Raw genomic sequence first — 14,016 nt, 5'->3', positions numbered from 1 at the left:
TAACAAAGCGTGTTTTGTTTGGAGAATGAATGAGAACGCTTTCTTCTGTGCATTTTATGAAAACTTGAAAACTAGGGCTTGCTGCCATGGAAAATGCCTAGTGAGTTCCAACAGCCTAGCGTCCGAATCGGACTCCCTAGCAATCCACCCAACGCAACATCGGTCATCTTGACATGGAGGGATATTCAGCGAGTCTGACGTTTTTATCATGAAGGGTTTCCTACCATAATGGAACAGATAAAGGCTCTTTGTAGCAGCGGCTGGAAACGCAACACAAGACCTTTCTTCACACCGTTAAGAATTGATAAATAGTTCACCAAGTGAACCGAAGACTTTATTTTTTTCAAAAGCAGACAACACCAAAGTACTACGTAGTATCGTACTCATTGCAAAAATAATTACTGGAACTTTCCAAACATCGAAGGGATAAGCGGGATCACTGATTACCACTATGATTTTTGGCCAATATACAGATTTTCGTTCCACGTCTAGGCTTGATTTCTACATAATATTATTCACGTGCATTCCCTGTGTCTGTTTATTATCAATACGGGGACTCTGGAAAGTCAAGCCCAGCTTTATCTTGCTTTCGAAGATGACACAGCAACTAACGGAGAACGCTGGCTTGCTGACTGAGTCCTAGAAATCATGTCTCCTGATGGCCTACCACAAAATGTATTTCTGAAAAATAAAATCAGAATTTAGATTCCTCTGAAACAGGTCCCCAAGCTCTCCAGCACTGTGGTACCCAGATGTGCTCACCCTGTGTGTCCCTCTGTCTCTCTCAAGACTCCCCCGGAAACCCCCAAGGGGCCCCCCTTGAAGAGTCCCATTAGAGAGGTTTTGAAGAACCGCACCAAACCCAAGTAGAGGCAGTGGAGAAAATTATCCATTGCCTTTTCTGTTAAGGACCAAAAAAACAAAACAAAACAACAACAAAGAACACACCGACCAATAGGAAAGTGGTGGCAATCATATGGTCAAGAAAAATGGATCTATAAATCCTTCCTTTCAAAATTATGTCCAAAGGTGTTTAAGACCGAAAGGAGGTCACAGACATGGTTAAGACAAACAATTCCTCTAGAAGGAAAAAGCCCTTCCCCGGAAGGGGCGGAGGATGGTGCTGAGAAAGGAGGGAAGGCGGATCCCAGGTAGGATCCAGCCCTGTATCTCCAGCACACATAGCACGTGGGAATCTGGGGGGGGGGGGGGACAGCTCCTCCTGGTACTTAAAAAGGAATGAAGAATAAAGTGAATTTGTGTGCTACTGAAAAGCCCCCAGTGGGAGACTCCGCGAGCCAAGCCCTTCGCTGATAAGGCAGGGATCATGGGCCGTGGGAACAGGTGAGCTGGACGTAGGCACTGAAGGTGGGGTCAGCCGTATTTGGGTCAGAATAGTCTCGAAAAGTAAGGCAACCTGTGGCTTCCTGGCTTGAGACCGCCCCCCTGGAAAGGCCCACGGAGGCAAGAAGTGAAGCCGGCCGGTGGCCAATCACTGGGAAGATTCCGATGGGGCAACGGTCCCAGTTGCACGGGGTGGCCTGGCATCACCGGAGGCGGGAACCAGCACTCGGAGTGAATGTCTTTGCAGGTCCTGTGCATGACTCCGAGCAGCGACCTCTGGGGTTTTGGAGGTGTGTTACTTTTGTGATATTTTTCCCCCAAAAGAAGACACGAAGGTGAAGACCCTGGAGAGAGGAGGCTAGCGAGGCGGGACACCACTCCCACCAGGGCAGGACGGGGTGAGAGTCGGAGAGCACTTCCGGCAGCGTACAGCTCCCTCTGGGTCTGGCCGAGTCCTACAAACGCTTGTAGGTGCCCAGGAGAGCTTTGCAGTTGGGACAGTAGTGGTCCACGTCCTGCAGGGCATCCACACAGAAGGGGATGAAGCAGCAGCCCGCTATGCACCTAGGGGACAAACACAGCCAGACACGAGCGCGTCACCCTAGGTCACAGTGCCGCGCGGCGGCCCCAGCCCCACAGAAACACTTGCTCTGACCGTACTTGGAACCAGGGTCTCTGCAGATCTCCAGCTGGGATCATCCTGGAAGAGCCAGGTGGCTCCCTCCACTCAATGACAGATGTCCTTACAGGAAGAGGAGGGGACACACAGAACAACAGGGAGGGATACAGGCAGAGACTGATGTCTGGCAGCCACAAGCCAAGGACCTCCCAGGGCCACCCGAAGCTGGAAGGGGCGAGGAAGGATTCTCTGCCCTCTAGAGTCGTCAGAGGGCGGCACCTTGACTGTGAACTTCTGGCTTCAACAGTGTGAGAATAGATCCGTATGGTTTTACTGTGTGGTTATCTGTCCCCGGCGCCCGAGGCAACGAGCACGTGAACCAATGCCCAGCCTGTTCTCTCAGACCCGCCGACCTGGTGGTATTTTCTACTCTTGGGTCAGCTCAGTGTCTCTGGGTCTTAGACTGGGGCCGGTGACTTTCTTGTGTCAAGGGCCAGACAGTACATATTTTAGGCTACACCTTGCTACATCTGGAAACAGACGGTGTGGTCTGTTCCCCACGAACTAAAATGGGCTGGATTTGGGTCCAGGGCTGCAGCTGGCTCCCTGCGCTGTGTAGACTGATAACTCGTCCAAATGGAGAGGGCCCTTCTTACAGTAATCACCAAACAAAATTCCCCAAATAACAGCTCTCAATCTACGTATCCCATTACCCGTGCCCCCAGGCAGGAGTCCCAGACAGCCTGTGGTACAATAAGGAATAGGTCTGGTCTTTGTCTCCACTTCCTGGCAATTAGGTCCAAGAGTCTGGGAATTTCCCAAGGGACAGAGTGAGGGCGTTCTGCTATTCAGAACAAGCCCCTTTCTGTCCCACCTGATTCTATGCTGATAAGGAGACCACACCCCAGGCTCCCTGCCTGAGGATGGGGCGGGTCACCACAAAGACCTTTGGTTCGTGGTGGTTCCAAGGTTAGAACCTTCAGCCCCAAGCCGCAGGCAACGGGCTTAGATCGGGTTATAAAAACCCTAAACTTCTATTTGGAGGGCTCCGGGATTGGTAAGCGTAGCCTTGTCCCAGGAGAGCCGTAACACCCCAGGTCCACGGGGACAGAAGCTTTGGCACCGGGGCCCCCTTGGACCATGTCCTCTGTCCCTCTTCGTCTGGCTGTTGCTCATGTGTATCCTTCATAATAATCTGGTAAATGGAAATACAGAAGTGCCTTCCTGAGTTCTGTGCTGCTCTAGCAAATTAGCAGACCGGGAGAAGGGATCGTAGGACCCTCAGTCTATAGCAGACCTCTGTGCGGCCTGAGACCTGTGACCCGCATCTCTTCTGGGGGCAGTCTAGGGGACTGGGTCCTTCAGCTGTGGGCTCCGTGCTGACTCCAAGCAGTTAGCGTCAGAATTGAATTAAATCTCCGACACCCAGCTGGTATTGGAGAGGGGCTGGTATCGGAAAACACCCCCACAGGCTTAGGACTGATGTTGGCCCAAATTTAGTTAAAAATCAACATTTTAGGGGCAACTTGGTGGCTCAGTGGGTTAAAGTCTCTGCCTTCGGCTCGGGTCATGATCCCAAAGTCCTGGGATCGAGCCCCGCATTGGGCTCTCTGTTCAGCGGGGAGCCTGCTTTTCCCTTCTCTCTCTCTGCCTACTTGTGATCTCTGTCAGTGAAATAAATAAATAATAAAAAAAACACAACATTTTACAATGCACAGCACGGGGATCAATCCGTAACATTGTCCTAACTTGATAGGGCAACGGATAATGTATAAAAACATCAAATCACTATCTTGTCTATCGGAAGCTGATATAATATTGTATGTCAATTATAATTCAGTAAAAAAAAAAAAAAATCAGTAAGTTACGGGAAGACATTGATTTGCATAAAGCAGAAACAGGACACAGCATGATAAGGAAACAATCTTACGCAAAAAAAATTTCCTCCTACTGCCTGAGTTCACCCAAGTTCAAGTTAAGGGTGGCCACAGGGCATTAGTTCTAATCCTTACCGCCCTCTTATGCAAAAAAAACCCCAAAAAACCCAAAAAACCCACAGGTCCGAGCTGCAGGACATACATATTCACTCATTTTATCCTCAACCACCCCCCTGGGTAGGAGGGCATTATTACCTCCAGTTTTCAGAGGAGAGAACTGGAGCACAGAGAAGGGAAGTCACTTGCCCTTAGTCACACAGCAGTGGGAGGTACAATTTGAACCCACAATGCCACATTTAAGGACGAAAAGGAGGGAGGGACAGAAAAGCCGCCTCGGTTTGAGAGCTAGATCAGCAGAGGCTGACATGCAAGATTTCTCATCCTGTCTTTCCCTGGCTTCCAAGATAAAAATGAGTTTTAATACAAATGTCCAAGGATGATAAACTTTTATTTCGTATTTTCGCTCCAGGGACTAGAGAGGTCAGCCTGCAGTCCCCTGGGCAGGACAGGGACTCAGTCAAGTGCCAAGAAACCTGTTTGCTCTGCTTTCTACCCCCACTGAACATGTGTCCTCAAGGAAGCTAAGCTCTCTGGGGTTTTGGGCCTCCCTTCCAAACAAGGAAGAGAAATATCATTCCTTCTCGAGATAAGCCACAATGAGGAACAAGCCAGTTGTAGGAGAGGCCAGAGATCCTAAAAAAGAAATGCAGAGACACCGTTTCCTTCCAGGGAGAAAACAGAGCCAGGAATAAGGAGGTTGCCTTTATCTGTTTGGGGGGTAAAAAAATTAAACTGTGCTTCCTCAAATTTCTCCCAGAACAAAAATCATGATCTCTTTCAATATAATACCCTTGGTGGGCGCCTGGGTGGCTCAGATGGTTAAGCCTCTGCCTTCGGCTCAGGTCGTGATCTCAGGGTCCTGGGATCAAGCCCTGCATCGGGCTCTCTGCTCAGCGGGGAGCCTGCTTCCCCCTCTGCCTGCTGCTCCAAGGGCTTGTGCCATCTTTCTATTAAATGAACAAATAAAATCTTTAAAAAAAAATTTTTTTTTTTAAATGTAGTACCTTTGGTACAGACAGAAAGACTCACTTTCCCCGTGTAGACAACAGGAAAAATACTTGGAGTCTCAAAAGGGTAAGAAGTGTCAAACGGATGACTATAAAGTATTTTGACCCGCAAGCTGCTAGTATGCTTGCTCGAGACCAGTGGTTCCCCTCTGGGCACGAGGTGCATGTGGGGAGGGGCCACCTGCACTGAGAGCAGAGGCCAGGGAGTGTGGCTTAACGCCCAGCAGTGCACACCCACCCCTCCCAGCGTAGACAGACATGCTGTGGTGGAGAAATCCTGAAAGAGAGGAACAGAGGAGGAGTCTGGGGGCCTAGGGGGCCCTGGACTTACCCCAGCAGGCACAGGCTCCCACAGGAGAGCCAGGTGAGGGCGCCGGCATTATAGGACAGCTGAGTCACGATCATCTTGTTGCAGGAAGGACAGCACATCTGGACCGGACGGTCGAAAAAGGAGATGGGCTGCTGGACGTACACAGTCTGCACAGCAACTGGGGGAACAGGTCTGGATGATCAGTGAATGGGGAAAGCGTCCAGCTGACAACCAGGAGGTGGGGGCCTGGTCTCCACGGGGGGCTCACCCACCCACCATTCACAAGAGCCAAAGCAGGGGAGCCACACAAGTGTCCACGGGTGAGCAGACGGATCAGCACGATGGGGGCTGGCCAGACAGTGGAGTCTCGCTTGGCCTTAAAAGGACATTCTGGGGGGACGCCTGGATGGCTCAGTTGGTTGGACAACTGCCTTCCGCTCAGGTCATGATCCTGGAGTCCTGGGATCGAGTCCCGTACTGGGCTCCCAGATCCACGGGGAGTCTGCTTCTCTCTCTGACCTCCTCTTCGCTCGTGCTCTCTCTCACTGTCTCTCTATCAAATAAATAAATAAAATCTTAAAAAAAAAAAAAAAAAAAAAGGACATTCTGGGGACGCCTGGGTGGCTCAGTTGGTTAAGCGGCTGCCTTCGGCTCAGGTCATGATCCCGGTGTCCTGGGATCGAGTCCCACATCGGGCTCCTTGCTCAGCAGGGAACCTGCTTCTCCCTCTGCCTCTGCCTGCCTCTCTGTCTGCCTGTGCTTGCTCGCTCTCTCTCTCCCTCTGTCCCTCAAATAAATAAATAAAATCTTTAAAAAAAAAAAAAAAGGACATTCTGACACATGCTACAACACGGCCGAACTTTCGTGATGTGATGCTGAGTGACGTCAGCCAGCCACAGGACACACACAGCAGGGTGTCACGTATATGAGGAACCTGGAGTCATCCAATTCACAGAAGAGCTGGTAGATGCTGGGGCTGGGACAGGGGCAGGGGCAGGGGGCACCGCCAGGAGCTGCTGTTCTGCCCGTACAGAGTTTCCATGTTATAAGACTTAAAAGTTCTAGAAAGGGATGGAGGTGACGGGGGCACAATGTGAACGTGCTTATTAATGCCACTCAACAGTACCCCGAGAGACACTTCCGGTGGTTTTATAGGACGTGTATTTTACCAAAACAGTGGCACATTTCCAGCATGATCATTTGAGAAATGATAATTTTTCAATAATCCCCCCCCCAACATGAGATGGGGAGAAGTTCCTGGAGCGGGGCTTTGGCTCATCACGACCAGACTCTCCAACCCGCTAACCACAGAATCGGGTGGGGAGTTTATTGCTAATGCAGGTTCCTAGACCCCCTCCCCGCCACCCTGCGTCTAACGCTGGGACAGGCCGAGTCAGCAGGTCCCAGGCAGGGTCCCCAGAAGGCTCTTTCAGCTCCCTGTGTGGTTCCACGAAGGTGGTCTGCAGATGGTAATTCCAGAAATGGCGATATGACGGGGTTTTAGCCTAATTTTCTTCATCCAGGGATTAGTGGTGGCCAGCGGCCAGGGGAGGGGGACGGGGGTTCTGTCTCGGGCTGTGGAAATAGTCTGGAGTGAGTGCTGATGCTTGGACAACTGTGATTATAGTGACCCCACCGAATCAGACACCCGGCAAGGGTGAACACGAGGGGACGGGAATCTCCATAATGCTTTTATTTTTTAAAATTGGAAGGAACAGGGGTGGTGCAGGGATTCCACGAGGTAAGGACAGTAAAGCAGCTCACACTCTGGGACCCTCGATGACACAGTCCCTCGTGGCACACGGGCCTCCTGACTCAGTCCCACGCCCAGCGATAATGCCGGTGACTGCCTACCAGCCCGGGGACACTGGCCTGGCATTTGCCGAGGAGTCCAGGAATCAATCAGACCCATGAAATGGGAATATAAAATCAGGCTAAAAGAAAACCGTGTGGAAAACATGGATAGGTGTTCAGTCACCAGAGGAGAGCCCACAGTGACAGAAACCGTGAAGTCCTTAGCATTCAGAATGGTTTTGGGTTTTGGCAAAGCTGTCTGAGCTCGTATTTCTGTCAAAGTGACTTCCTTCTGTTCCTTTCCGCCGCGCTGGAATGCCATTTCTACAATCTATGCGTTAGGGGAAATTCGCTGCTGTCCAAGCCAACAGAACTTAATACTCCTAGAAAGACCCAGAAAGACTCTCCTTCCAGAAAAGCGGTATTTAAGCATTCTTGACCCTTTACATGTCAACTGTATTAAAGTCTTTTCTTTCTTTCCTTCTTTTTTTTTTTTTTTGGTGCAATAAATTATTGATCAGAGCATAATCAGCCCAAAGTCACCTTGTTCTCTTCTATCTGAAGGGGTCAAAGTTACTCGAGCACAATGGCTCACTTTTTATCAAAGGATTACTCACCGAGCTTTATTTCATCAGAACAACCCTCTGATGGAGGCATCTGATAAGCCTCATTTTACAAGCGGGAAACTGAGGTACCAGGCGGGAGGTGAACCCAGGTAGTCTGACCCACAGGGCTGCCCTCTGAGCTGGCGAGTCCTTCCTCCTCAGCTGCTTGGGATACTGAATCAGCTTCGCACCTGGGCGCACCTGGGCAGCAGGAAATCCCAGGGGGCAAGGCCACCAAGAAGTTGCCCGAAGGCCGGGAAGCCACGCCAACACGGGCAGGCCGGCGGTTCCTAACGCCTAGCTGTTTCTGCACACGACCCCCCCCACTCCAGCCAGGCCTCAGCAGGAGGGAGGGTTGGGGGCCCTTAAAAGCAAACTCCCATCCCCCAGTTTCTCTGGGATTGTTGGTGGGCCTCTGTGGTTTGCACCGAAGGATCGCTCTTTGGGCGACTTGGGACTGTGCTTTGCTAGGGAAAAGGTGCGAGCCCCCCAGATGTGGAACCCAGAAGACTAGGTGGGGCACATTCCAGGACGAAGGGTCAAGCCGGACTGACCCGCACTCGGCTTCGACCCTTCAGCAGGTCGAGTCTGTGGCTCCCTGACTGTCGCAGAGTCCCCAAGGCCAGGGCGGAGAGCCAAGGAGAGGTTAGGGGGTGCGGGAGGTGGCACCTACTTGCACTGGCACTGGGGACGGGCACTGGCTGCACGTAGGAGGCAGGCGGATTCACGCCCTTGCCATCCGGGCCCGTCACCAGCCCTGTGGTCGGCCCCGGCACCGGGCCAGGAGGCATCGGGAAGTAACTGTTAACAGCCACCGTCTCTTCATAGGATGGGGGTGCGGTTGGCACTGAGGAAGGCCCAGCGGCCGCCTGGTAGGATCCCGGAACAGACATTTTACCTAAAGCAAAACCAGAAGACACCCGATCAGAAATGCAAGGGGCACCCCGGCTCCTTTTTCCACCCGAATCTTCCAATTTCTACCGGACAAAGAAAACGTGAAGACGTGGGTTGTGTCAGCCTTGTCCAAAAGCCAGGAAGGGGAGTTAATGTCTCTCCCAGAGCCAGGAACGATCACCTTAAGAAGGGATTCCCTAAATAAGGCTAACAGGTAAACAGTTACAACCCCAAGTCATCAAAACCTAGGAAAATCCCAAGGGCACACACATCACGCCGATTAGAGCAGAAGCTTCTCCTCACACTTCAGAACTAGCCAACGGCTTGTGTTGCACACGGAGTATTGTCTTCTTTCGAACACTGCGGTTTTTACTAAAAGCATTTTAGATGCCAGAAAAGACAAAGGCATTCAAACTCAACCACAAACTATGGCAAACAGAGTGTGTCGTTGTGACAGAAGCCGGAGGGCAGAGACGCACAATCTGGTGTGACACCCTGTACATCCAGAAGTGGGCAGAATGAGTCCTGGGCCAGAAGGCCCAGAAGCAGGTGTTCCTGGAAGGGTGGGGAGCGCAGGCTAGAAGGGCTTGGCGGGGGACGGGGGGATGCGGGGTCTTATAAGGGGCTCCTCCTGTCCTTGTTCCCCATCTGGGGGCGGTCACATGGCATGCCCACCACATGAGAACGAGCGGTACAATGAAGATGTGTGCACTTTTTATTTGTATGTTAGTTTGTTTTTTTTTACAGTTTTTTTTAAGATTTTATTTATTTGACAGAGAGACAGCGAGGGAGGGAGCACAAGCAGGGGGAGTGGGAGAGGGAGAAGCAGGCCTCCCGTGGAACAGGGAGCCCAAAGCGGGGCTCCATCCCAGGACCCTGGGATCATGACCTGAGCCAAAGGCAGACAGTCGAAGACTGAGCCACCCAGCGCCCCATGTTAGTTTTTAAAAAGTCAACACACACACACAAAACCAGCTCCCATTCGGAAAACGGAGTATCAGAGGAGCCAGGCACATATTTCCTTTTGTGAGGGCAAAGAAAGAGTCTCCCCACATTCCTGCTCCTGCCCCCCCATCTCTCCCCGCCCCAGGGACTGGGGACAGAGCTGATGCCCGCCTAGAATTACGTGGCCTGTACCCAGGGTGTGTTCCTGCTGTGGCCCGTGCGCAACAGCCCCGGGGCAGCTGGAGAAGGACACAGTGCAGCTCTTTGTGCGGCTGTTTTTCTAAAGGGGCAGAGCTAAGGAGGCCTTAGAAGATCCATTCAAACCTGCCTCAGGAGAAATGGGGAAATGAGCTCCCAGGGCGGCGTGCCACGGTCCAGGGGCTTGGACAGGCCTGCTGCCTCTTCCCCCCACATTCTGCCTGTCTTTGAGAACCCGTGGGAAGCGGAGGCAAAGTTAATTCTGCCGCGGGGAGAAGGGGAGACTCCTTCGAGGAAGCTCTCTGCTTTTAAGCAGAGACCAAAAGAGATTTCTTCGGGGCAGGAGGGAGGAGCTGGGGGGAGGGGGAGAAACTTGGGAAAGTGGACACGTGTCAAACACAGTCAGTAAATAAAGCTAAACAGGTTGGGGCCGGGTTGTAGGAAATGTGAAAGCCCTATGGAGGTGTTTGGGCTTTATTGTATAAGGCTGCCCAATGGAACCTTCTGGAAGAATGGAAATGTTCTCCATCTAGGCTGTCCAATATGGCTGTCCAGCAGCCACACACACACACACACACACACACACACACACACACCCCACTGCTGGGAACTCACAGTGTGGTTGGTGTGACCCAGGAACTGAATGTTCACATTGTATTTCAAGCGTCAATGGTTTAAATGTAAAATCTAGGGACGCCTGCATGGCTCAGTTGGTTAAATGTCTGACTCTTGATTTTTGGCTCAGGTCACGATCTCAGGGTTGTGAGATCAAGTCCTAGGTCGGGCTCTGCAGGCGGCACGGAGTCTGCTTAAGATTCTCTCGCTCTCTCTGCCCCTCGCTCCCCACTAGCATGCTCTCACCTTCTCTCTTAAAAATAAAAAATAATGGGCGCCTGGGTGGCTCAGTGGGTTAAGCCGCTGCCTTCGGCTCAGGTCATGATCTCAGGGTCCTGGGATCGAGTCCCACATCGGGCTCTCTGCTCAGCAGGGATCCTGCTTCCCTCTCTCTCTCTCTGCCTGCCTCTCTGTCTACTTGTGATCTCTCTCTGTCAAATAAATAAATAAAAATCTTAAAAAATAAATAAATAAATAAATAAATAAAAATCTAATACACCATGCAGTTATGGAAAACTTCCATTAAGTTTTCAAGGGGCACCTTGGCTATGTGAATCTATTTTTCCAACAGCGACCCTAACGGGCTCTGCATCTAGAGCAAAAGTTTCTGACAAAATATTAGCATCCAATTTCGGAGATGATGTCAACATAAAATATCCCCTGGATTTCAAAAAAAAAAAAAAAAATCACGTGAAATACTTCATTCATAATTTTTTATATTGGAAATGGCAATATTTTAGATAGGCGGAGTTAAGCAAAATGCATTGTTACCACTCCTTTCATCCGTTTCTTTGTACCTTCTAAAATGTGGCTACTAAGAAATGTTTAAACTAACCACATGGCTCACACGTTCCTGCTTCTACAGGACGGAGGCACTATGGAACACAGGGCTGTAGAGAAGGGTTGTAGAGAAGAGGAAAGGTCCGACCCTAGAAAGCACAGATGAGGCAGGTCTGTTGGAGAAGCAAGGAACAAACCTTGGAAGGCCCGCAGGTGGTGGTGGCAGCTATATCCTAGTCTGCAGGGACAGTTAATCAGGAAGGCTGAAGGGGAGCTAATGAGATCACAGGACATCTTTGTGCAAACAGGTCCAGGGTTTAAGAATGAGAACACAATTGTCAAAAGTGGTTATGACATGTTGTCTGTTTCCTCTGACACACAAGAACAGAAAACCAGAAGAAAGAAGGGAGCCAGACTGCAGACATCAACCCAGCACAGTTCACCAACTTTACCTCCTAAGCTGGCTTGGTGTCCCTCGCCGGCCACAGACCCTGGAACACCAACCCCACCCCACCCCCAACCCCAGCCCTCCACCACTGCTTCTGGCCCGGCCTGCGTGTGTACAGACTCTGGCTGCCAGCCGCCTCCGTGCACTGGAGGAATTCAGGACCTCGCCGAAGGTCAAGGGCTCACTGTCCCTTCCTGTCTCAGGAAAGGCAGACCCCCAGCTGCCTACACAATTTATTATGAAAACTGACTCACAGCAGAAAACCGCAAGGACCGAAAACACTGGGCTGGACAGACAGAGGGCCTAAAATAGCACGGGGTGCCGCGATGGCAAGTGGTGCACTTTCGAAGGGGAACGGGAGGTCTTGGGCGCCCTGAGTTTTGCAGAAAACACAGTCTGGGTCAAACAGCTGGGAAACAATGACTCAACTCAGAAGTCGAATCCCTCCCCTTCAGAACCACTGCTCCCTCTTCCAGAAGGGACCCAAGGCAGCTGTGTCATCAAGGGCGGACATGGGGGTGCAGGGGTGGGGGGGCCTCCTTTCCTCTGGAGGAAGGAAGGGCCTGGGCTTCTGGAAATCAAGGCCGGCCTGCCGGCTTATCACGGCTTATCACGCCCGCATCGCTGGTGTCACGGCCGCAGCCTATAGCTTCTGAACTCCAGGCCCCTGCCTCCTGGGAACATCCATCCTGTGTCCAACAGCCCGTAAATGTAAACAACACTGAGGATTCTGAAAAGGGACAAAAGCAACAGGCTAGGGCAGTAAACACAAACCCAAACCCATCAACAGCTGGATGGAAGGGTTTTCTAAATACATTCGGCAGCCTCCCTTCCCCAGGCCCCAGGCCAGGAAATGCCACTTTGTTCCATCCCACTTCTTTCTTCTCCCCCCACTCCGCTGCTACGCCCCCCCCCACCGCCAACCTTTTTAATTTGGCTTCCCCAGCGGGCAGGAGGCCCACCTTGCCTCCACCTCCTGGTCCTCAAGCCCCAACACTCTTCAAGGGGAGCAAACACTCACCCACACCCTCCGCTGTCACCAGGAACCCTCTGTCCCTCCAGATCAGGCCACCCATGAGTGAACAGCAGCGGTGCGAGCACAATTCCATCCAATACCTGCGCTCCCTTTTCCGGGACAAACAGGGAAGCATCTCGGAGTTCGGAGCAAAGCCACAGTCTTGCCACCGAAAAGCACAGCCTCGAGAACCGCCTTGAGAACCCCCTTTGGCGGGATTGGTGAACACCAGGTTGTCATGGCTACAGGGAGGGGGGATAAAGGGGCCAGCAAGGGGGTCTCCTTCCTCCCTCCCCACTTGTTTAACTTTGTTATCAGGCCCCTGCGAGTGGGTTTTCTCGACTGCTCGCCTGTTTAAAAGCACACGGTGAAGGCGATTCTCCATCCAGCTTCCCCCCGCTCCAGCCCCACAGACATGAAGGAAATGCTTAGGCATGGGGAGCCCCACGGTCCCCACCTCAGAATGACCCCACTGCAAGCGACTCCCAAAGCCACAGAGAGAGAGAGAGACAGGCATCCCAAACCCCTTGTTCCAATCAGAAAATGTGACCAGGGTGGCCTCGCAGCGCGCGTGGCCTGGGCAGCCCCACAGGCCCTACACCCCGGAGACCGCGCTCAGCCCAACACTCTGCAGCTACCATCCTGACATTCTGAAGACTCAGGGAACCGGGGGGCCCTGCGTGTCCACGCTGCACCGGGGCCCCAGGTCGCAGGAAAGGAGGCCTGTCTGATGCGAGAAGGGCTGGAGGCTGACCAGGAAACTAGCCCATGACCAGACGCATGGGCCCGGCCCCTACCTTCTCACCTGTCAATGTGCCACTTGGAATTCTGGGGTCCCTTTGCACCATGTCTCCACGATTTCCTCGGTGACAGAGTCTCTCTTTGATGGGCAGTGAGGGGTTCTAGGGGTATCTATTCCTGGGCCCAGTTCAGACACGGTACAGAACGGGGTTTCTCAGCCTTGTTTTCATTACAGCTGCCCCCCCAAGGAGAAAAATTAAATTATATTAAATTTAATTAATTAATTAAAATATAACTTAATTTCTGCCTCACAAGAGAAAATGCAATACTAAGAAATAAGATTTCATTGGATACGGTTGAGTTTTGAAGGGCCACACACAACTGTAATATCTAAGACTTTTTTTAAACTCTCCCCTCCCCGCCAAAGTGACTTTCACTCCCTGGGTCCCCGCTGAGAATGCGGGAGGGAGATGGGGAATGAGGTATTTGGGGTACCGATGAGTTTTTCAAATCACCGACATTTGTTCCTTCAGTTTTCCCAAAATGTGTCTCCCCTTTCCTTGCCATCGTAAATGCAACGGTCTGAACAAATTTTAACCTTTTGTTGACTGAGGCATGAGGTCCTTCCTCTGTGTATATTCTTTTCCAACCACGCCCAACTCTAGGATTTAATCTAACTGAGCCACAACCAAGGGAGATGGGCC

At 51.7% G+C, this 14,016-nt stretch overlaps 1 protein-coding gene across 1 annotated transcript in view; it reads right to left on the bottom strand.

The window, feature by feature from the left end:
* Nucleotides 1-299: 299 nt before the first annotated feature.
* The window catches only part of LOC111156021 (lipopolysaccharide induced TNF factor), a 28,676-nt gene continuing 14,959 nt past the window's right edge, over nt 300-14,016 (bottom strand). The window contains exons 2-4 of the mRNA XM_022516567.1: nt 8,350-8,574; nt 5,299-5,455; nt 300-1,908 (exon numbers count right to left, since the gene is read on the bottom strand). Coding sequence (XP_022372275.1) covers nt 1,800-1,908; nt 5,299-5,455; nt 8,350-8,569 — 486 coding nt within the window. The 5' untranslated portion in view covers nt 8,570-8,574 and the 3' untranslated portion in view covers nt 300-1,799. The remainder of the gene's footprint in view (nt 1,909-5,298; nt 5,456-8,349; nt 8,575-14,016) is intronic.

This window comes from Enhydra lutris, unplaced genomic scaffold (assembly GCF_002288905.1).
Source record: "Enhydra lutris kenyoni isolate GAN:26980312 unplaced genomic scaffold, ASM228890v2 scaffoldscaffold45, whole genome shotgun sequence".
NCBI lineage: Eukaryota > Metazoa > Chordata > Mammalia > Carnivora > Mustelidae > Enhydra > Enhydra lutris.
This window is presented reverse-complemented; position numbering and strand designations above follow the sequence as displayed.